We start from the raw sequence: 22,796 nt of genomic DNA, 5'->3' as shown, positions 1-22,796 counted from the left end.
TTTATTGCTATCTCTACAGCTTTGGTTGCTTAGATAAGAGACTAATAATTTTAGCTGTATTTCAGCTAAATCGTATTGATTGTTTTCCCCATGTAACTAATTTTTGTGTGTGTGCATGTGATATGTTTATGTGCAATTAAGAAGTATGTAAATATCTGGGGAGGGTTTGCACATTTCAGCAGGAAAGTCACAATTCAGACAGTCTGAAGGTGTTTTTTTCTCCTACCTTGGTTTTCAGGGGAAGGATTTCATGGTTTTTAAATATTCAAATCCCATTTGAGATAATGAATTAAAAAGAAATTGTTAAATATTTGTCCTTATCATTTTTGAGTGCAATATTCACAAACTCTGAAGCTTGCCTGAGTAAAAGCTCATAGAAGGAATAGCAGAAGTGTGACAGAGCAAGCTGAAAATACCTTGGCAAAAGAGCTATATGACAAAGCCTGTGCAGGATCCACCTGCTTTTTCCTTCCCTTTCTGTCTCTCACCTTTTTCAAGTTCAGTTCTTTCCTACAGGGTCAGGAAGGCAAAGATGTGATAAAACATCTCTGGTTTGCAGGCTTCTCTCTCTAGTGTTAGCAGTCCCTTCAGGGCCAGCGTAGCTGGCCAGAACTGAGTTGTGTTTTAACTTGACTGTAGCTCGTCACTGGATTCCAGTATAGCTGTCTCAGGTACTAGTTCATTCCTGGTAGGCTGTTGTTGGTATCAGACTAAATGAAGGGGAAGCTCTTAGCAACATGACAGGTTTGAGTGTAAAGAAGTATGCTGTGTATGCCTGTTCTGTATATTTGTTCTCACTGATTATTTATGCAGGTGTTGACACTCTGCTTTAGAAATGCCCTAATTGTATGTAGTAGACTGTCTAGTGATCTCTTGCCTTCTTCTGTTTAATGCAGCAAAAGCTGGCAGAGTAGCAGACTTCTAACTTTCTGAAAGCAGTAATGAGCAAAAAAGATATATCTGATTTAAATGAGAATTTAATGTTTCATTTACTCTTCCCTTTTGTTGGTGCTGTCACAGCAAGCTAGTGTTTCAGCAGAATAGACGATAACAATAGGAGTATTTTTTACATGATGATACTTATATCCCTCTGGCCCTAAGGCTTTGAGCATCATTTCAGTGCCATTAAACTCAGACCTATTTCTTTTGAGGGAAAAGACTGTGAAGATTTAGTATGTGCCTGCAATAGTCTTACGATCAGCTCATGGTTTTCCTTCTATATTTACTTAAATTTGGCTCTGGAATTCTAGGTGATATTGCACAAACAGGGCAAATAACAAAAATTGACTTGTGTTTCTCCAAATCAGATATAGGAACATTGGGATAATGAATTGGTTGCTGCCAGAGCTACCCTTCTGGGTGAGCTTGGAATTAAGCACCTGATCACTGGAAGAGGGAGAAAGTTGTATGGATCTGGTAAACTAGCGCATTATGGGATTGCAAAGGGATGCTTTATCTTCAGCCGTTTTCAGAAGAGAGATTAGAGTTTACAAAGCTAAATATAGTAAGAAGTTATTGGGATTGACTTCTAACCCAAGCCTCCTAATATGGTCTGGACAATGGAGAAAGCATTTGGCTTCGTGTGTTATTGTTTCCTCTACCAGCAGTTTTTCCTTCATTCTCTAGTAACAAAGAGTGAGGGAGTGGGAGATGGACAGAGAGAAAAAGAGGCTTATTAATCTTGTAAGTAAAAGTACTAAGGGGAAGCTTATATGATTTATGTGCATAAATAATGAATTTTTGGCTTTAACTGCTTTATAGTTCAACTTTTCCCTGTAGACTGGGGAATTATCCTTTTTTTCTTTAGCATTTCAGAAAGCAGCACTTATGTTGCAGCCCCTTTTTAGTATTTTTCATAAATGATTCATGTGTACATGAATATCTTATAGGTGAATGCTTCAAGTACATATGTCTAGGTGGGGATTTTAGGTTAAAGAGACAATACCAAGACTAGCAAATATTTAGTGCTGACTCATTTTTTTAAAATGCTAGAGTAATCTTATGTAAGAGACTTGTGTTCTTCTATCCTTGCAGTGCAAATCTCTTTCTTTGCCCTAGCCATCTCTCCCTTTTTATTTCATCTGCAACTCAGTGTCTTGCAATAGACAAAAAAGAAATACTAAACTCACGATGCACTTTAATATTAGAAAATCTGACTTAGTCTGCTACTAAATGTTTGGAATAATTTGATGTTTCTTTGTTCTGCCACCACAATATATTTTGTCTCTCCTGATCCTCATCTCAGCTTCTCTTGTTCATGCTCTAGAGTGTCTCTACCAGTATTTCTTTCCTGCTTCAGAAATTATCCTCCTTCTACCTTATGCAATAATTTTTGAAAATAACTGAAAGATTAGGTAAAAAAAACCCTTTTGATTTAGGTGAAGACTTTAAAAATTGCAAAATTGCAAATGTCGCTGTTTGCCATTTTGCAAGTTAGGAACCTTTTCTTTTGCAATGCTCCCTGTATTTCCAGAAGGAATGATAGTCTTTGGTTTGATGTGAAGTTTCCCAGGCGGTTCTGGACCAGAGCTGTAAACCTTTACCTTCTGACTGCTGTGGGTCATGGCCATGGGGCCTTAGTCTGTGCAGAAGAACAGAGACCCATAGGACTGCGAAGAGTCTGTGCCTGACCCAGGGGAGACCCTGAATTTTGTCCTTGACTAGAGTGAGCCAAAAGAGAGACACAGTTATGTGTAGTGTTGATAGGAAATGATAAATAGTGCCCATTTTGGCAGTAGGTTTTATTATTCTGATTATCTGTTTTTCTCCTCTAGTCCTTTCATCATCATAATGTCACTTTGCCAATACATAAATACAAAGGATGCCCACTTCTCTAATACCTGCTGGCTTTCTCAGAAAAGGACAAAGCATGGCAACAAAGGTATATGGAACAGGTTCTGAATATCTAGGACTTATCTACTTCTTTTCCAAAAACAATTAGGGCAAGAGTCTGTTAAATAGGGAGTAATATGAAGAAGAGAGTAACATATATTGCAGGATAAGAAGTAGGGACATGCAATAAAATTACAGTAAATTTAAATTGGGTGAAAGGAAGTATTTCCTTATTTGTCATCAAAGTTCTGCAGTTTTGGTAATTGCCATTGGATTTTTCAGATGCCCTGGAGTGTTGCTGAATTCAGAAGTTGATTAACCTAATTCATAGCAGTGAAACATTAAGGGACTGGGCCAGACCCACCAGCACTGGGTATGCTGCTAAAGTTTGAGATTTGAAACCATTTAGAGTGAACAATAAAGAACTTGGAGAAATTAAAAAAAAGTAGGGAAAGATCCATGACCTAAGTTTGAACTTAGATGGATACAGACTAATGCCAGTGATTGTAAATCATCAAAAGAGAAATTTGTGCAGTTGGAGAAGAAGATGTAAAATGATATTGCTGAAAATACTGTCTCTAGGGTTCATAGTAGACAGGAAAATGATAGTGTATTTGCAGTGCAGTTTGACACACAAAAGGCCATTTGATATATAACCTCCTGAAGACACTTCATAGGAGGATTTGTGTAGGTTAAAGTCCTGTTTTCTAAAGCACTAGTAAAATGGGCTGTAGAGTCCTGCATTGGATTTTGTGGATTCCAAGGTTTAGATCAACTGAAAGAGAGAATATAAATAAAAGTAATTAATGCTCTAAAGCAGCATTTTAAATTCCCCTTCATCTGGGAGGGAGAGGGGAGCAAATCCTGATATCTCTTCCAGAAAGTATCATTAATATTGGAATGAATTTGGTAGCAAAGCTACCCACTTTAGGACAGATGTAAAACGACTGAAGAGGAGTTGAGTTGCAGAGCACTGTTTACTGGACCACAACTCATCTTACGTTTCTACATTTATCTTCCATAATGTTGAGCAATGATGTATAGAAGGCATCCTGGAGACATCAGGGTAAAGATGTTATGACAAATGGACCTCTATGAGTCATCTCTCATATGTCTGCAAGAAGGAAATTAGTAAATGCATTGCTCTCTGTAATGACGAGCTGCTTGCAGTTTGCTGCGGGACGGCTGCTCCGATGGGGCACCGCTGCTGCAGGGCGGTGCAGTGGAGGGCAGAGCTCCGCTTCCCTGCGCCTGAGCTTGCAGAGGCAGTTTCCTGCTTGACCTTTTCTAGCAGGATGACAGAGACCTGGGCATTAAAGAAGTGATAACTCAGTGTTTATAGCTAAAAGTTGTAATAGTCATCTAGAAACTGAAATTACAAGAAAAAAAAACAAACCCTAACATTAAAGAGAAGGTATTAGCGAAGACTAGAGTGATTAAACCCTTGGCAACTGCCGTTGTATCATTTGTGGGGCAAAGTGACTGACAAGTTTATTATTTTTAAGAAGAATCTTAAAGGTGCTTTGGGTGATGAGATAAATGTAGTTTAAAAAAAATAATAAAAAAAAACCCTCCCAAAACTCATTGACTGATTTTGAAAAAAAAAAAAAATCAAAGAGAGATAGGGAAAAAAAAAAAAAAAAAAGAACAGTTTCAGTTGAGGTTAAAAGTAGAACTGCATTGAAGTAGAGACTATAAAGGCTTATTTTAGGCCTTTATCTGAAGACTTGCTTATTCTAAAAGTTCAAGCATATGCTGCCGTTGTCATCTTAACAAGTTAGTGCCTGTTAGCAGCTGTACAGTAACTGATCTCACTCTTAGCCTGTCATGAAATGTGAGATAAAGTGTCATAGTTTAAGCTGTTTTCACACAGCGAGAATCACAGGGCCAGAGAGAGAGAGGTGAGAATAGATGTCAGCATGAGTGAGTGATAGTGTGTAAGCAAGGAGGAGTGGAGAGACTCTCTGCTCTTATCTCTGTTCCCAACTTTGTTCAAATATTTAGTGCAATTACATGTTAAAGTCAAATGAAAAGGTCTTCTGGAGTTTGGATTTAGATGTTGGCTTGAAACTCCCTAAACTGGGGAAGATGGTGAGCTGACATCTCTCACTGCATGCAGGTGCAAGGAGGTTGAAGTTGCAGATTTCTCTGTACTGCCTCCAGCTGTGTTTTAAAAGACAAAGAAGTGAGTTAATCACTTGTGACAAGAGAAGCTGCTTAGCTTCCTTGTTTTATTTATTTATTTATTTTTACTATATTTTTTTAACTATATCTCATCTATAGAAGGACTCAAACCTGAAACTTCTAAATCAAGCAGTGCTATGAGCCCTGGAATTACGTCAAGCGTGTAAGATCTTACTTCCGTAGATGTAAGCGAGTACTCTATGGTTGGTATTTTTCTTCTGGTGAGGGAGAAGGGCAGTGAGCTCTATTTTGTAGTAACTGCCGAACGCCTGAAGGAGGGAATGTGTCAAAAATAGGTATTGCAAAGTAGTTACCTATGGTAGCTTGCTCTGTGAAGGGCCAGAGCTCTATTTTTTACATCTATTGTGGTGTTTAAAGTCGCCTTATTATGTCTGCTGGCTTTTCAAATAGCTTTGAGCATCCATACTTTGGTTCTCATTTAAGCAGACAGTTTATTTAGGCTTTTTTTTTTTTGCTACTTCATTTAGTAAAGAAAAAGCTGTATACCCATTTGTTACATTTACTGGTAATTTCGTTACCCTGAATATTCAAAACCCATAAAATGAGAATGGCAGCTTGGAAGCAATCCTAAATGCTCATGGGTAACGTTGTTTTAAAGGTAAGAATAATGTCCTGAATTATCTGATAGAAGCTGCTCCCCTTCATTAGATTTGTTGATATCTTCATGTTGGGGAGTTAAGTGGAATTGCTAAAACAAAACATTAAATGCGTATTTCTAGAAAGAAGTTGCTTACATAATAGTTTCAGTATGATGCAATGCTTGGCATTAGTCTTCTAATCTTGGTTACTTTTGATTCTGTGTTGCAGCTTTTAATGAATTATTGATAATTGAAAGTGAATTGTTTGCTGCATTAATGCTACCTATAATGTGTTATTTCTTTGACTTTCTGGCCTGGCCAGTTCCCCTGCCTGTTCCTTACAGTTTCTGATACTCAGGGCCCGCATTGATGTAGTCCATAGTATATAGCTGCTGTTTAGTATGACATAGCATCATACAGGCACATAATTGTTTTTTAGTGAAATGGCAGCATTCTCATTCCTGTATGGCCTCAGTGACATCCGAGTAAGGTGCAGGGAAGCAGCGGCACCCCGTGGGGCAGCGATGCCCTTGTGATTCCTGCTGGGAGCCGGGTCAAGCTCCTGCAGTGCCTCTTCACCTGGCACAGGGTGGATTGCACAGAAGGGAGGATTTGAATGAGCTGCGTGACAGAATTGAGAATAGAAACCCAAATCTTGCTGCGTGATCATCTTCATTTCTCTCAAAGGAAGGTGCAAATCCCACTGGAGAAATATCTGCCTTTTTATGTGGATCAGGGAAAGAAAGAGTTTTGAAGAGCTGTCATCTGCTCTGAAGAGCTCAGATGATACTGGACTGCTTTAGAATCAAAAGGTGCCAGTCCTGCAGATGTCTGTTATGTTATACAGTGGTACTTACACAAGAGTAGAGAAATGATGGGTTTTGTGCAACCACAACTTTGCATTCTAGAACCTGAAACTTAATTGTGTTAGAGGCTTTTTTTTTTTTTTTCCTCCTAGGGCCACTGCCTCATTAAGGCAAAGGGCTAGTTAGTCTGCTTAGTCTGCAAGAGAAAGCTGATGTCGATGTATGCAATTTCACTTGTAGTAAATATTTTTAATAGCACTGAATAGGTACACATTACATATTTATATTCCTATACAGAGATTAATTTCCTTATTATTTTGACTTGTATTATAGTGGTACTTCTGAGTTCCTATCTTCAATCTGGCTCTGTGCTTCCCAACCTGAAAAAAAGATACTTTCTAGTTCAGCTGCACAGACAATGTGAGAAGGAAAGTAGAAAGCTCCATTTCTCAGTTAAGAAACTGTAGAGGCAGAAATAGAGTCTGAGTTTTCTCAAGTCGAACACGATGCCTCTGGGAGAGACAGAAATTGAACCCACGTGTCTTGCTTAGTCCCACTGAGTAGCAAGACAGTTTTCCTCAAAATAAAAGAAAATGCATTTGTTAATACACTCCTCTCGGTGCTTTTTCTGTGGACGCTCTTCGAGCATCTGATTTTTCTGTTTCAGTTCATTCTGTTCCCTTTTGTTTCCTTGCCTCGTTTGCATTGATATACAGTGCCTAATAGAATGGGATTCAAAACATCCCTGTGGGAAGAACTGAATCAGAAGAAACTTAAAAAATAGCTTGAATATAACCAAACTATTCCTTCAAAGAGATTATGTTTCTAGATAATCTTTGTTGCCGTTGCTATATAGACCATTTCCATTTATTTCTTTTGTTTCTCACAAATGGATGAATGTGCAGAGATCATGTGATACTTCCAACCGTCTTAGAAGAAATAACTTGTTAGTTTTCATAAGGTGCTAAGTTTTAATGCCTGGTGCCTACTTTGGAATTGGTTTGTCTGATCCATTTCCTCTTCCAGGATGGTGGATCTTCTGGGACAAGTTACCTGCTTTTGTATCAGGGAATTTCTCCATCAAGGTAGGTGCAGGACCATTGTCCTGTGCTGCCTCGTTAAGACTGACTCTCAAAATCCCAAACAGCCATAGTAAGTCTACAGATGTGAAAAACAAAAGTTTATTGTGTAGCTTGAAAAAATCTCTCAGGAAGCCATTGAAGAATCGGTCTCTGTTTTTGTTGATTTGGTTTGGAGTTTTAATGTTTGAAAACTGCTTTGAAGGTTGTGAGTGCTACTGAACATAAGTATAAAATATCCAACTTTGATATTGTTGGGGCAGCTTTGTCTTTTTAGCAGATTGTTGGAAACTTAATTAGCTGAGTCTCTAATCTGCGGACTGAACTCATTCTGGGTTTTCTGTATTGTATTGAAGCTATGTTGCAGGCTGGCATTTTGTTGTCGTGTGTGGTTGTAGGTGGCAGCCAAAAGCTAGTTTTCTAGGGGAGGGGAGATCGAATGCATTGTGCATTATATGGTGCAGTTGGTGTATCCAGAAAAAGTGGCGGCAAAAAGATCTAGCAGATAATACCCGCCTTGCAGAGTTTTATCCTAAACAAAAACCTTAGGAAACAATGGGATTGATTGGCATAGCAGGAATAAAATCTGTGCTTTTGAGTGTGATTCCTAAAAAAATCTCCTAATGTTTATGCTGTAGCTGTGTTAATACTCAGTCTGCCTTTGCAAAATTAGCTGCAGTATCAAGTGCACCTTGATATGAATCTATCTTAAGACTTTACTGGGAAGAATACTGCAAAATTTACAGCTGTCCAGGCTTATGAAGTAGCATTTGGAAGGACATGCGTCTTCACAATTTTTAGCTCTGCTTTGTTAGCGAGGTGCTGCAACTGCTGATTGTGCCTGTTTAGGCAATGTGCATTTTATGAATGCAGGCAGAATTTTAAATGGACATATGGGGGAAAAACAGTAGAACTCTATAGCAGATACACTTGCTGATTTTTTTCAAAAGTAAAATTTAAATCTGGAAATTTTTAGTAGTGATTATTTTGTATTCATCTTTTAATTAGTGGTTCTATGGATACTTGCTGCATACTTCCTCTTTTCTGTGCTACGCTGCTTCAAAGTACTGTGAACTTCCAAGGAAAGGCTGAAAAAATATCCTTTCCTAACTGTATGTTCGTGATATGCTTAGCATTTGCCCTCAGTTTTGAGACCAAGGACATTGCTTAACTTTGTCCTGTGCATTTCAAAATTGGTTAAAAACCTCATCCAATTGCTACCCGTATTTTCTACAATAGCCATGTTGTTCACTGTGTCAAGTTGTTTTTCAAAGTGATTGCCCCCCTCTTACTGCCAGTGATTTAGGAGATGACTAGAGGGATCATAGAAACATCAAGTGTAGCATAAATTAATCAGTTTTATTTTTGTCGCCTATCTGTAATTGCTAATCAAAATGAACTTTCAGTTCTGCAGAAAACTTACATGTACAACAAGCATTAGTTTTGATAAGCCCCTTGAAAGGAAAAAATGAGCTTTAGTATTAGTAATAACAAAGAAAAAGGAAGGCTGTCTTAAATTTTGGTGAAATATGTTATAAAATTAAGTTATGATGAAGAGTATGGCTGAAGTTCTCTGTCTCCACTCATATATTTTTAATCCTCATGTGAACTAAACTGTTCCCTGGAGTGCATGGGGACAGCAGTGGAGACTCACAAGGCCCAAAGTGCTCCTGGGTGCCTGGTGTGTGGAGCAGGGGGTTGGTGGGTGTCATTGGTGCCTCTTTACCCTTGTGGCTCAACTAGTCTGCAACAGCTGGTAGTGAAGGAAGGCGCTGAGCCCTTTCTGTTATTCTGCTGGTAAAAAGATATATTGACCAAGGGCAGAAAACATAACCTTGGTGACTATTTGGAAATGTTGTGTCCTTTCTTATTACAGTAGTTTGCCAATAATAACACTTGGGTGTGATGAACAATTAAATTTCCTTGAAATCAAATTAGTGCTGATTCATTAATCAAAGGATAATGTGAATTTGGATTAATTGCAGAATAATAAGTAAGGAGCTCAGCCAACACTAAGAGGGCTTGCATGTCTTGGAAATTCAAATTGAATCCAATCTAAATAACTAGAATATGAGAAATTGTTGCAAAAAATTTTGGAACAGAGCTTTGTTCACACTTCAAAGCCTTTTATCCCCAATATTCTTTAAGAAAAAGGAAACTTCTATGAAAATCTCTGCTTCTTGGCGATGTGAACAACCTGAAAATATAATTTGCAAACTATAGACCAGAACTAGGCTGTATTTCTTCCTGGTAACTGTTCATTCCTATCATATACAAATATTACTTTATCAAGAAGTGAAGCTAGTAGCCAAAATCTGAGGACTAATATATTCTGTTGATTTGGAAGAAAGATAAACTTCAGAACATAAGCCCATTGCATCATAAAAAGTCCTGCTGCTTTGACTTGAGATAGTATTATGTATACTTAAACTGCTTATTTAAGTATTTATATATTGGGGCCTGACACTGATGTATTGCCTGAAATATATTGAGATATGTGCCCTTGCAATGTAAATAACAGAGTTGACGATATATTGTGGATGGTTTCTAGCATTAATTCTTCTTCATCAGCACAAATCCAATATTCATTATTAACTATTTTCAAAATGAAATTTCACAATAGCATGTCCTCTATTTTCTGTCCAAAAATATTACAATAGGCTAGGCTAGGGTCTGGAGAACCTCCAGGCAAGGCCAGCTATAATATTGCTTTATATAAACCAAGCTAATAGGAAAGTTATTCCAGGTTATTTCTGGAATGTTGTTCAACTAATTTATAAGTGACTTGCATATAAAAAGCTTTCTGGTGTTGCTAGCAAGTTGGAGCTGAAAATATACAAGAACTAATGAGCACAAGTATAAACTGGATCATATTAAGATCTTGTGATGGATGTGTGGAGAAGGTGAATGAATTAAGACTACTGGTCGTGCTAAATTAAAGTAGTAGTGATACGTGTTACTACAATAAAAAGTGGATGCTGATCTTCATTAGTAAACACTTAGATAAGTGGTGCTTTTTCAAGAAATATAATAATAGAAAGCATTGCTCATGCAGGGAAGGACTGGAATGTGATACGGGGAAGAACTGCGTAGCTTTTAGCACAAGAATAATTGGATGAATTTTGCACCCTAAGAAAAAAATCTCTTTTCAATGGTAGGTTGTCACTGTAATATGAGGACAAATGAAGGGAGTGGCCTGGCTATATTAATTGCTCAGCTGACGACAATGACTCTGGCGTTTGACGTGGGTCTGACTAAGGCAAACGTTCCTCTGCCAGCCCTGGGGAAAGTAGTTCCAGGACAAACCCAAGCACTGAGGCATTTGCTGAAGGCAGAGCGAGGCTGGGAAAAGCTCCTCAACTGCTGCTCCGCTCATGTGAGTGGAAGTTTCCTCCGTGAGCCATGACTGTAGCTCGGGTAGTCTATCAGCTCTCTTGGGAAGAGTTTGTTGATATATATTCCCTAAATACATTATGGATGTGAATGCCAGCATGGAAGAGGGAAGAAATATTTGACCTAAAGGTCAGTAATGACATACAAACGGAGTATCAGCCAGCTATAGATAAATTTAAGCTAGAAATGAGAAGAAAGCAGGCAAGCATACGACAGGATTTTTTCCCACATCGCAGAACTTGATCTTGTTATTTATTACAAATGCTGATGCTGTCTTTGAAATATTTTTTTTTTTTTTTTTTTGTCCCAGCCACTGCTGATTGAAAGTTTCTAGCATCAGAGGAATGAGTGTAGTGGGTCCCCAATTAAACGGGCTGTGCCCGGGGCTGCGGCTGTGCTGGCTGTGCCGCCTCCCGCTGCGCGTCAGCGCCTGACCGTCAGCGCGCGGCCTGTGCCCCGTGCCTCTGTATTGGGAGAGCAGCGTGTTGCTCCAGCTGGTGGTGTGTCCCCTACGGAGGTTACTCGGTGGCTGTTCTGCAAAGCAGCACAGTGTGAGCAGTGGCCACATTCCCCTCTTGTCTGCTGCTTTGATTTATTGATGGTATCAACAGTGAATTAGCATGAAATGATCTGGGAGCAGTAACGAGCAATGAACCACGTTAATTGACACACTTCTTTAATCCTTTGAATTTACTTTCTTGAAGATATACTTGAGATGAATTTGGTCCATAAATGTTTTTAGGAGACAAATGTTGGCTTTTATAGTTTTAACAAAGCTCAGGCATGAGTCTGTATGCAGTAATTGACCCACATGGTGTTTTTTTTTCCCCTCAGTTTGTTTCAGATCCTTGTGCCAGCAACCCCTGTCACCATGGAAACTGCAGTGCCAGCAGTGATGGCTTCCTCTGTGTCTGCAGCGAAGGCTACGAAGGGACAAACTGTGAGCGCCCATTTCCTAACCCGACAGTCTCTGAACGGACAGAGTCGTCATCACCCAGGCAAAGCAGCCCGGTCTCCTCCACCTTGGAGCCCGACATTGTGCTTCCTCGCTCAAGAGCAACTGTGACACTACCCACATGGCAGCCAAAGGCTGGACAGAAAGTTGTAGATCTGAAATGGGATGAAATAGAGGTGAGAATATTTTGTTTAAATAAAAATGCACACAGTGGAGTATCTAACAGTCCTCACTGATGTGTTGTCATTTTTACATATAGTGTTAGGGACTGAAGATAGGATCTCTGAGTTAATATTCCAGTAAAATTAGCCAGACTTGTACTTGTTAAGCATAACAGGTTTAAGCTTGGCCTTTTTGAGGTTGTGTTTTTACATACATCATATTGGATATTTCTTTGAAATGAAATAATATTGTTTATTCTGGTCATTCATGAAAAAAATAAACACCTCAAATATTTCCATCAAATGAATTCAAGACAATCAAAAGATTGCAGCAGTAATTCTAACTTTTTTTTTTCTGATTAACAGTTACAGTCCCATGTTGCTTTGTGGATCTCTGTAGTGTTAAGAAAACGTGGCTACTTGAGAATTAAAAATAGCAGTCAATATGTAATACAGTACACAATTGTAGAAATGCATGGTGGAGGAGAAATAGCTAAGCCCACTATTATTAATAATCTTAGGAAAATTGTCTGAGTACCTTTTTTTTTTTTTAAGTGAACGCTCATTAAAAGAGCTCATTAAATATCTCTACCTTTAATTCAAAATCCTTTGGAGAAAATAAGATGGTACAGGTCTGCATGGGCTGTCCTGGAATTTGACATTCTAGCTCTAGGAAACTTTATTTTATTTTGTTCCAAAATTGGGAAGTAAAAATTTAAAATAAATATTTTTGAATAGTTATTTTGGTTGATTTGCGTTTGTATTTGCTTATAGCCCTTTGAGTTGTAGCTCTGTTTGGGGGCTCTGTATTTGAATTCCCATTTGAAACTTTCAGCTTTCCTAGTTCTTCTGTCCATCTTAAAACTTTACCTTCACTTGTCATAATTTTCTGCACAGCTCCATGTTTAAAATGATATGTAGCTAATCCTTGTTCGTAGAGAACCTCAAGGTGAACATTTACTTATTTTTTGCCATGTAGAAATATTTTATTGTCTCTTATCTTGGCCAGAAGTTCCAAGAATTCAGTCAGTCTTTTTTATACTTCATAATATATGCTGGGATTTAAATAGCTATTTTCAGTTTTAGTTATCCACATTGGCAGGGAAATGATTGAAAGCATCTCAGACTTGCCAGTTATAGATCACCCAGAAAATGCCTAGAAAGTTAGAGGAAGTGTGTGTGTTATTTTCAGAGGAACAGTAGATAGCTGCACAGTGCCTGCAGTTTCCCAGTCTTTTATTGAATTCTTACTTTTACAAAATACTGCGTTACATCATAAATATGTTGCAGATTTCATTTTGATGGTTTGCAATGTCTGGTCCATTTATAGACAAGACCAAATGGTATTACAGTGTGTACACATGCTAAGATAAAAATTTACCTTTAAATCAATTTTATGAGAAATATTTACATTTTTGATAGCTCAGACTTGACTGCCAAGAGCTCCATAGTTTGATTTACGTAGACCTCATTCATATTTTGTATATTATTACTTGTGTAAATCATACTACGCACTATGCTAAGGGAGTCAGTTCAAAATAAAACATTCACATTTGCCTCAATATTAGTAATGACATACAACAAATATAAAGAAAGAGAAAAGGACAAAAGAGTCATCTTTGAAAGAACAAGAAAATTGTTGGAGGATGAAACAATGTATTTTCAGGGGTATCAGAGCAGTTAAAGAATTGTTAATATTTATTATAACTTTTAATAAATCCAAATTACATTATCTGGCAGAAGTACAACAGGAATGTACACAACACACCTTAAGAAATGACTTCTACATTCTACTGCTTGTACATTCTTTTTATTAGCAGATGTCAAGGGCCTTACAGAGATTCTAATATCAAAAAAAAAAAAAAAGTACTAGAAGAGCTTTACCCAGTTACAAGTAAATATTAATCTTTACATGTGAAAATCAAGTATAGGTGGGAAGTACATGCATTCATAAACTTAACAATGAATTATCAATTATTTACTTCATGATGCCAACTTAGTAATGAGCATTATGGTTAATGATACTCATTGGTGAAGGAATGTTTTAATTTCACTAGACAATTAAAATCTTTGACATCCCTTTCTTAGCAAATAGATTGTAGAGGAAAGTTGCTTCATTTGAGTTTATTCAGAAATAAATACATAAAATGCCAGTTACATCAGTTTTAAGTTATTTGACGGAGTAGGATTCTTCTGAGGTATATTCACATGCTCCAAAGCCAAGAAATGGAACAGGCATGACTTGAACCCGTGAAAATGTTCTGATTTTCAACATAATTTGCTGGCCCAAGCAAATGCATTCATGTGGCTACTTTAGCTTTAGTTAAATAAACTGCTGAAAGTAAAATTGGCTTATATGAGCAATATGTTTGATATTGTATGACCCACAGATTAGATCTAGAGTGCAAGTAGTTACACTAGTATTTCTAACTTGGACAGTGTCCTATTTCAGTGGAAGTTACGTTAGGCAAAGTCTGGTGAACAGAGCTTTCTTAAAATACCCTCTACTGTATCTATTATTGTTCAGTAAAACATATGCCAGGCAAAGAGTGTGGAGCTTGGAGAGAGAGTATTGGAGCAGAAACAAACAGTGATCTGCTTTTATTCTTCAGTTTGGACACAGTGTCCTCCCTGTATGTCCTGATCAATTAAAGCTATCCTGTGTCAAATTTCCCTAGTGTATTCTTCAGTTTGTGCTCTGCTATTTTAATGTATTAGTAATATTTCCAACTGCCTTTCATTTTAGATAGATTAATTAAGCATTTCAGCTTAAACAGATAGTTTATAAGTTGGTATTGTAATAGTTCCATCCTTCTGTGTGTCTTCTGTTATCTGAGAAATGCAGCATATGTATTTCAGAATTACAAATCACATCATTAACACTTGTAAATGATTTGTGGCTATATGTTTTTAAGATGTTTCGATGGGACTTGCATTTTCCGCAATCTACTGTTCCATAGTGATTTTTCTGTTCTTTGAAAATCACTGCAAGAGAGAGGGACTTCTGTGGAAGCGAAGGTTCCCAGTTGCTGATTTAAGACGTTGTCTCCCTGATCTCCATGAAAGTGAAGGGGCTGCAGATTTGCTTGTCTGTTACAAGCCTTCCTGGAGGTGGCTTCAAGATTAAAAGTTTAGGTGTTAGCAGGAAGATGTTCCCTTTCATCAAAGCTTGCAAAGCATAACTTCCAACCTTTTTTGCCCCTATTTTTTTTTTTTGTATTGCAAGATCTACTGTTTTGTGATTTCTTGACCTCTTTTTGAGGTGATGTTTAGTGTACTAGCTTTCCTAAAATCAAACTTCTCTTATGACCTTTATGATAGAAATACTTTCTGCACAATGTAAATAAAATGCTGGAGAGGAGAGGGAATCATTTTTGTTTGTTCTTGTTATTTGGTGATCGTTGGTGCTGTCTTTGAAGAGTATCTAGATTCTTAACTACTCTTTCAGGAATCATTCCACCTGAAAGTTCCTGAGAATCACAGAACTGAATTGATGAAGGTTACATTTACATGCTAGCTTACTCTCTGACGACCTGAACTCATAGTCTGAGTGTAAATATTTGACTATGTCGAATTTTGTGTATGTTGTTCAAAACAGCTCCATACAATTTGCAGTAAGAAATGGTCATTACTCATTCAAGGAACTAACATGGATTGAATGGTTATGTGAAGTCATTCATTTTAGCCAGCTGGAGACAAGAAGGCATCTGGCTAAAATTATGACCTAGCTAATCTATTTGAGAAAGTGTCATTGCATAAGATAACTTGCTGTGCTTGCTGAAACGTATACCTCTTCATATAATATTGATATTATTATCTTCTATAGGAAATGCTGTTTTAGTAGGGCTATCTAGAGGATTGCAGTAAAACTTCTCTTCTTCTACTGGATTCTTTTTACAGTATGATTGCTGACTCCACAAAGTGACTTTAGCTCAGATGAGTGAGGAAACACAAACTGCCTGTGATAAAATTGGCTGGGTAGATTTGCCGACTTGCATTAAATTTAAAGTGCTACAATAACTGGCAACATTTCTTCATTTGATACTGTTTTTGGATGCAGTCTGTCAGTCTTCCCTTGGTGTTCTTCAGAGAGGCACTACTCCTACTCCAGACGCTTTTGCTCTCCTCTCCCGCTGTTGAGATGTGTTAGAAGTAGGGTTTTATTTTCTGTTCTGGTTTTTTTTCAAGAATCATCCCATATGAAACTCTTGAGAGTAGCAGCAAATAAACTCAACGTTGGGGTAAAGCATCTTGCACTAGATTTTTTTGGAACTAATGGCTTAAATGTACTAGAGAGTAAGAGAACTGCTTTTCTTTCTTTCTGTCCCGTGTGAGTAGCATTTACTTCTGTACCAGAAATGATTCTGGATCGTTGCCTGTCATCTTGACTACAAGAAGGAAGTAGTCAATCCCTCTCTTCTGATTCTATTAACTTATATTTTATTTTCATCCTTCTCCTTTCTTGTTTCTCTGTAGATAGCTGCTGAAGATTTTGTAATTAGGATCTAGTCTCTTTTTTTTTTTCCCCCACAATATTTTCCCCCTTGTATAAGGAATGCTGATAGCAATTTTCTATTGCTTAGAAAATAAAATTCTTGTCCCAAAGTGCTGAAATCTTATGGGCCTTATCCTGATGGAAAAGGCAGAACTGCAAGTTATGAAACTTGCTTTTTTTGAATTAAAAATTAGTATGTAAAGTGTCAGAAGAAGATTTAAAAGAGTTAGCGTTTTTAAAAGCATTATTTGTAATACATTCATCCTGATGGCTTATGTCCTACTGAAGAAATGAAAGGTTCTTTTTAATGGTGCTAGTTCTCATGGGAGATCACCCCAGAACATAACCTTGCTTTTCTCAAAGGGGTTTATTTTTATCTCAAATTCTGTATAATCCAGGAACTCTTGTGTGCACAGAATCACAGAACAGTTGGGGTTGGCACCTTTGGAGATCACCCAATCCAGCCCCTGCCCAGATAAAACAAGTTGCCCAGGATCATGCCCAGCTGGGCCTTGAGTATCTTCAAGGCTGGAAACTCCACCTGATACCTTGGCAGCTTGTTCCAGTGTTCCAAAGTGCTCGCTGGTATTCAAAAGTGCTCATTACTACAGTGTTAACAGACCTACTGGGATCTGCATAAACCCAGATGAACTTTGTCATTTCTCTTACAGGCCACTTGTAAGCTTGAGATCGTATGGATTCCTTTGCAGGTAGCAAAGCGTAATTCTTTTTTCAGCTCACAAGATACAAAAGAAACATATGTAAATGGCTGCATTTTGTGCTGTTCAGGATTAGTCTGACAGTATTAATAAGGCCTTGTAGAATTACAAATACATATTAGGTCAGCCTTCAAAGAGATGCACTGTGAAAATTCATATACTACAGACACTTCCAGGAAACTACTTTCAGCAGTGAAAAGCTGCATTTATGTATCCTGGCTGAAGTGTAGCCTTAAGGAGTCTTCATATGTTACTTTTCCTAGTTCAAACCTAGTACAAATAGTATACCAAAATAGTAAAGGCAGTCATACAGTCATGTAAAAATGTCTTTGGATCTATGTCTGTGTTCCTTTCCCCCATTTGAAAGCTCAGATTATCCATTTCCCTTGGAAAAATCTTACAGTTAGAAAGAATAGTAGTGGATCTTGTTAGGGCAGAGTGGGAGAGTATTTTTGAGAGTAATATTGAAAGATTCAGGTATCTCTTTCAGGAAATTGAAAGCGAAATTTAGAAGATGAATCTTGGATTACCACTTGTGTCTGTGTGTGTGTTTGTTTAAACAAAAAGCATTTCTTGTTTTGTTTGGTCATATTTTGTGATTTAGTGTTGACTAAATGTGTGGTGTTTTTCCAGATAATGCCAGATGTAGCTTGTGGAAATGCTAGTTCCAATACTTCTGCTGGAGGCCGGCTTATCTCCTTTGAAGTTCCACAGAACACATCAATAAAGTAAGAGTATTTGTCATATGTGATGGAATATAAAAATAGTTTTATTTTACAGTCAGTTTGCCTGGGTATTTTAGACAGCCATCTTTCAGATAGCCAGACTTGTCAAATGACTTAAAGTATGGGAAAGAGCATTAGACAGCCTGCAGGCATCTAGTGGTGCCAGGACAGCTCTTTGCGTGCTGTAACTTTCCTCATGTATTTTAGTGCTTTAGAAGATGTGAGCATGAGAACTGTCTCCAAGTCATCAGTACACATTAGGAATTAGGAAAGGCATGTTGAAGATGTCAGTTTGACATGAGAAAGTATGACATTTTTACTTCATGCACTTCTTTTCTTTAATCTGCAAGCTGCGCTCGCTGGTGGAAAGTAGTTCTTATTGCTTATATAAATATATTATTTATGTTTGCATTTCAGTTTTAGTTTATTGCTTTGAGTGTCATTATCAACTGTAAGATTTTTGTATATGTCATACAATTCACATTTTTAAAGAATTTAAATTCAGTGTTGCTCCTTTTTCCATCAAATGCTCGCTCTGTAACTTCTAATTAACCAAGTCTAACTTCCCTGAAAGGTCTGATACCATCAGCTGGCATGAGGAGTTTTATTACTGGATTTTTTTTCAAATAAAAACCTGCAAACATAGTTGTTCTGTGGCTCACAACTTTGCTGCTATTTTAGAGTTAGATTTTCCCCAGCTATCCTACTTTTCTCATGCTGTCATCTTATCTGCCAGAATCCCAGCTTTCAGTTATGAAAGGCCATGCTCACAGGAAAAAACAAACTGATGCAAGCAGACAGGCTGCAGACAGATCGGAGCAGGGCCTGCTAAAAGGGGGAGCTGTCTTACTCTTCCTGTGCAACATTGAGTCATGTTCATTGATTAGCTTTTATCAACCTCAGTAAGGAAGCCAAGGCTGCTCTGGCTGCTTGGAATTTGTAAGCAAATAACTGCTGCTTATTCCTGAAAACTAGAATACATTCAAGTTAGTAGTTTTTACAGCTGTATTTAAAACCCTTGATGGAGGGTTCCGCTTAAAAGCAGTTTACAGAGTATGCAGACATTTTTTTGGTCATTTTTTATACTGTATTGCCTTGAGTAATGTTTTATTTTGACAGCTAATCTGGGCAGAGCGGGCTGGAAAGCCATGGCCATTTTTCATGTTAGATGGTTGTGTGTTTAGACTGTCTACAAGCTGAAGCAGCTCAGTTTCCCGGTCACTTGTAATGTCTTTCTTCCTTTCATTCAAGTCCTGTGTTAATGGCATGTGTAGTATCTCCAGTTCAATGGCTATGTACCTATGTAAGGATAATAACTTCAGTTCAATAGTTTTCTTTTGTTTTGGCCGTCAGGTGTCACTAAACTGTGAACTATTTTCTATTGCATTCACATTAACAGAACTTGTTATTCAAAGCGAGCTGGTCAGCTCTTGTGATGGGAATGTTTTTTTTACGCAAAAATTACTAGTATTCTGCATTTGGATAAAGTTGTGTTGGAATTTTTGGAGGATTTCAAGTGTATTTGGAATTCATTCAGAAGAAAGTAATGCAAATATTTTGAAACTTTCCAGATACATGCCAAACTTTATTTTTTTCTTTATGGAGGTGAGTTGAAAAAGTGCTCTGAGACAAAATAAAAACGGATATAGATATAGTGTTTGCTTAAAAAAAAAAAAAAAACAAAAAAACAACAACAAAAAAAAACCACTCTGTGGGGTTGAGAGTATATATGCAGTTAGAGATTATCATATTTTATCCAATCTGTCTTTGTTTAGGAAATCACTACAGAATCAGCGACCTTGGGTGCATTAAATGACTCCTTTGATTTACAAGAATAAACTATTCTGAATGTTCAATCCAGTATATCAAACAAATGAAGATTTCTACTAACATCAGTCTCCAAGTGTGGAATATAATTACCTCAGTGAACAAGAGGGCTGGATATGTTTCAGCTGCAGAAAGTGACAGCACAGTAGTTGTAGAAGGGAGGTAATATGTGAAAAGCCTTGAATCCGGACAGTGAAGAAAGCAGTGATTGTGTTACATAATGATTATATAAAACTGTTATTGGACATTAAGATGTTGTCCCTCAAGTATTAGAAATGGAGTGTGTGTATGATTGCATTAATTTAGTAAATCTTAATATTGAGTTCTTTTATTTTGTGGAGATATTGAAAATGGGAGAAAATGTGCAAGTTGCCCTGCTTCCATAGATAGTGTTTGGGATTTTTTCTTTTTTTGTGAAGCTAGAAACTCAGTTTATGTGCATCTGGCCTTTTCTGAGTTTTATACTTGTTGTATTAAGTTTTTCCTTTTTGTTCTTATTTCACAGAGGTGTACTTTCTAATGCCATTTTTCTTCAGTATAGCTATTTTTATCTTTTTTTCCATAGCATAAGGCAAGATGCTACAGCTTCTCTTATCCTGCTATGGAAAGTGACAACAACTGGATTCAAGCAGTGTTCCCTTATAGATGGCAGAAGTGTAACTCTCCTCCAGGCACTTGGTGGACTTGTTCTTCCTGAAGAAATGCTTGCATTAGGACACAACTACTTTATTGGTGAGTAATGTGCTAGTTTTCTGTTTGCTAGTTGAAGGGGATAGTCAATGGTTTACCCAACCTTTGGAGAAACTCCTAGAGAACGAGGTTTTTTAGCTAGTGATCAAAGATCCTGATGCGATAGTGAAACCATGTTTGGAATTCTGTTCATTCAAAGCAGACAAGAGGCACTAAATACTTACATACGTGGCACTACCCACTTTAAAATCTGGATGCTGACAGCTTTAGATAATAAAAGGTGTTTTATATATTTCATTTTGATTAGCTGTAAGGTTTTTAGTAAAGGCTATAGTAAACACTTCCAAATATTAAAGGCTTTCTATGTTAAATATTTTATCATGAAATACTTTGGAAAGAAACCTAAACTCGTACATAATAAATTTTAAAAGTTTATTAAAATAATGTTAGGAAATCTGATCTTGTAAGAATATTTATTCTTCACTTCCACTCTTCCAGGTTTGTCGGTGTAAGTATTAAATCTGAGAAAAAAACTGCATGTTTCGCTGGGCAATTAAATGTTGAGCATCTTTGTGAAAAGGGTGGAATGAAAGTAGGTTGATGCGTTATTTTTAAGAGCATGGGAAATAATATTGATTTAAATGCATTTTTCATGCACAGACACAATAGACTTAATTAAATAGAGCTTTTTGGCCAGATGGTTTGTTGTAATTAAGACATGAAACCAAAGTCATTGTGGTAGCAGCACTTATTGTAATCTTCTTGAAATGTTGTGTGTCTTATAATGAAGTATAAGCTACCACAAATTGTTATTCAGCAACTTGTTAAAAGCATTCTGATGCAGAAATATTGGCCTCAGTTGTAGATGTGGATCTGCAACAGAGAAAAATCCAAATGCAGAAGTGCCATGTTTTCTCAATTTTGAGTTGTCACTTAGCAAAGATATAGCTTGAGGGTTATCAGTGTAGTCATTCAGTTGCCCTCAGCAGTGGCTCTTCTTTAGTGATAGCCATTTCCTTCCAATAAATGTTCTAGTCCCTTATATTTTCTTTGTTATTTGCCTCCCTCACAGTGCCTCCCCAGCTTCCCCATCCAGTCTAGTTTTACATTTGATGTTTTGCAGTTGAAACTCTTCTTATGTACCTCTCTCTGGAGTAAAACTTCGTTTTTGTCTTGTAGTGTTAACTACAACTAGGTAAAACTGGGTAAAATGTTTTTGAAATCAGGCTATTTTGCAAATGTCATGCATTCATAGGGATAGCTACCTAAATGTATAGCTTGGGCAATAAGCTATTGACTAGTCCTAAACAGAGGGGGCCAGCCGCTTTGGGAAATCGTTACAGACTTCAGATGCCATATGGCCTTGACTGTTAATTTAGATACCTAAAATGGATGTTCTCGTACTCATTCATAGAGCTACCTTAACCTACTTACCTGTCTTCAGCTGTCTTTGTCGCTGGGATTTTACTTTGGTTTGTTTACTGTGTTCTTTCTGGCATGGAGGGGAAAAGCACTTTTTCCTTGATGTTTATGAGGCCAAGTGCACTTCATAAACACTGTGCTAATAATCTTGTTCATGTTATGTAATACTGATTTTCTGGAGATTCTTAATTATACTTCTGTCTATTTTTGTTAAATTTTCACAGAATGATTGAAGTTGGAAAGGACCTTTAGAGATCATCTAGTTCATCCCTTTGCTTACACAAGGTCACCTAGAGTAGGTTTTCCATGACTGTATTCAGATCCCTATCCAGATGGCTTTTGAATATGTCCACGGGTGGAGAATCCACACCCCGTTCAAGTGCTCAGTCACTCCCACAATTAAATAAATAATGTTCTATATGTTCAGCTGGAACTGTCTCCGTTTCAGTTTGCGCCCATTGACTCTCATCCTGTCACTGGGCCCCACTGAACAGTCTGGCCCCATTCTCCTTACATTCTTCCTTTAGATATTTATTTACACTGATAAGATCCCTCCTCAGTCCTCCAAACTGAACAGTCCTAGATCTCTCAGACTTTCCTCATATGAGATCCTTAGCCTTAATCATCTTATTGTCCCTTTGCTGGACTCACTCCAGTAGCTCCATATCTCTTGTACACTGGAGAGCCCAGAACTGGACACAGCACTCCAGATGCAGTCTCACCAGGGCAAAATGGAGGGGAAGGACCACCTCCCTCAAACAGCTGGCAGTGATCTTACTAACACAGCCCAGGATGCCATTGGTGGCCTTGGCCACAAGGGCACATTGGCTAGTTGTCCATTTGCTGTTCACCAGGCCTCCCAGATTCTTCTTGGCAGAGCTCTGCTCTCCCAGCCTATGCTGGTGCATG

The 22,796-nt window shown here is 37.6% G+C and overlaps 1 protein-coding gene across 1 annotated transcript in view; it reads left to right on the top strand.

The window, feature by feature from the left end:
* Positions 1-22,796, top strand: part of DNER (delta/notch like EGF repeat containing) — an 89,630-nt gene that overhangs the window by 23,954 nt on the left and 42,880 nt on the right. Inside the window, exons 2-4 of the mRNA XM_026040075.1 lie at positions 11,728-12,024; positions 17,857-17,951; positions 20,341-20,507. Of these exons, the coding sequence (XP_025895860.1) occupies positions 11,728-12,024; positions 17,857-17,951; positions 20,341-20,507 (559 nt within the window). The remainder of the gene's footprint in view (positions 1-11,727; positions 12,025-17,856; positions 17,952-20,340; positions 20,508-22,796) is intronic.

This window comes from Nothoprocta perdicaria, unplaced genomic scaffold (genome assembly GCF_003342845.1).
Source record: "Nothoprocta perdicaria isolate Ctin4 unplaced genomic scaffold, notPer1 scaffold_25, whole genome shotgun sequence".
Lineage (NCBI taxonomy): Eukaryota > Metazoa > Chordata > Aves > Tinamiformes > Tinamidae > Nothoprocta > Nothoprocta perdicaria.
The sequence above is the reverse complement of the archived record's forward strand: the minus strand, read 5'-3'. Positions and strand labels throughout refer to the sequence as shown.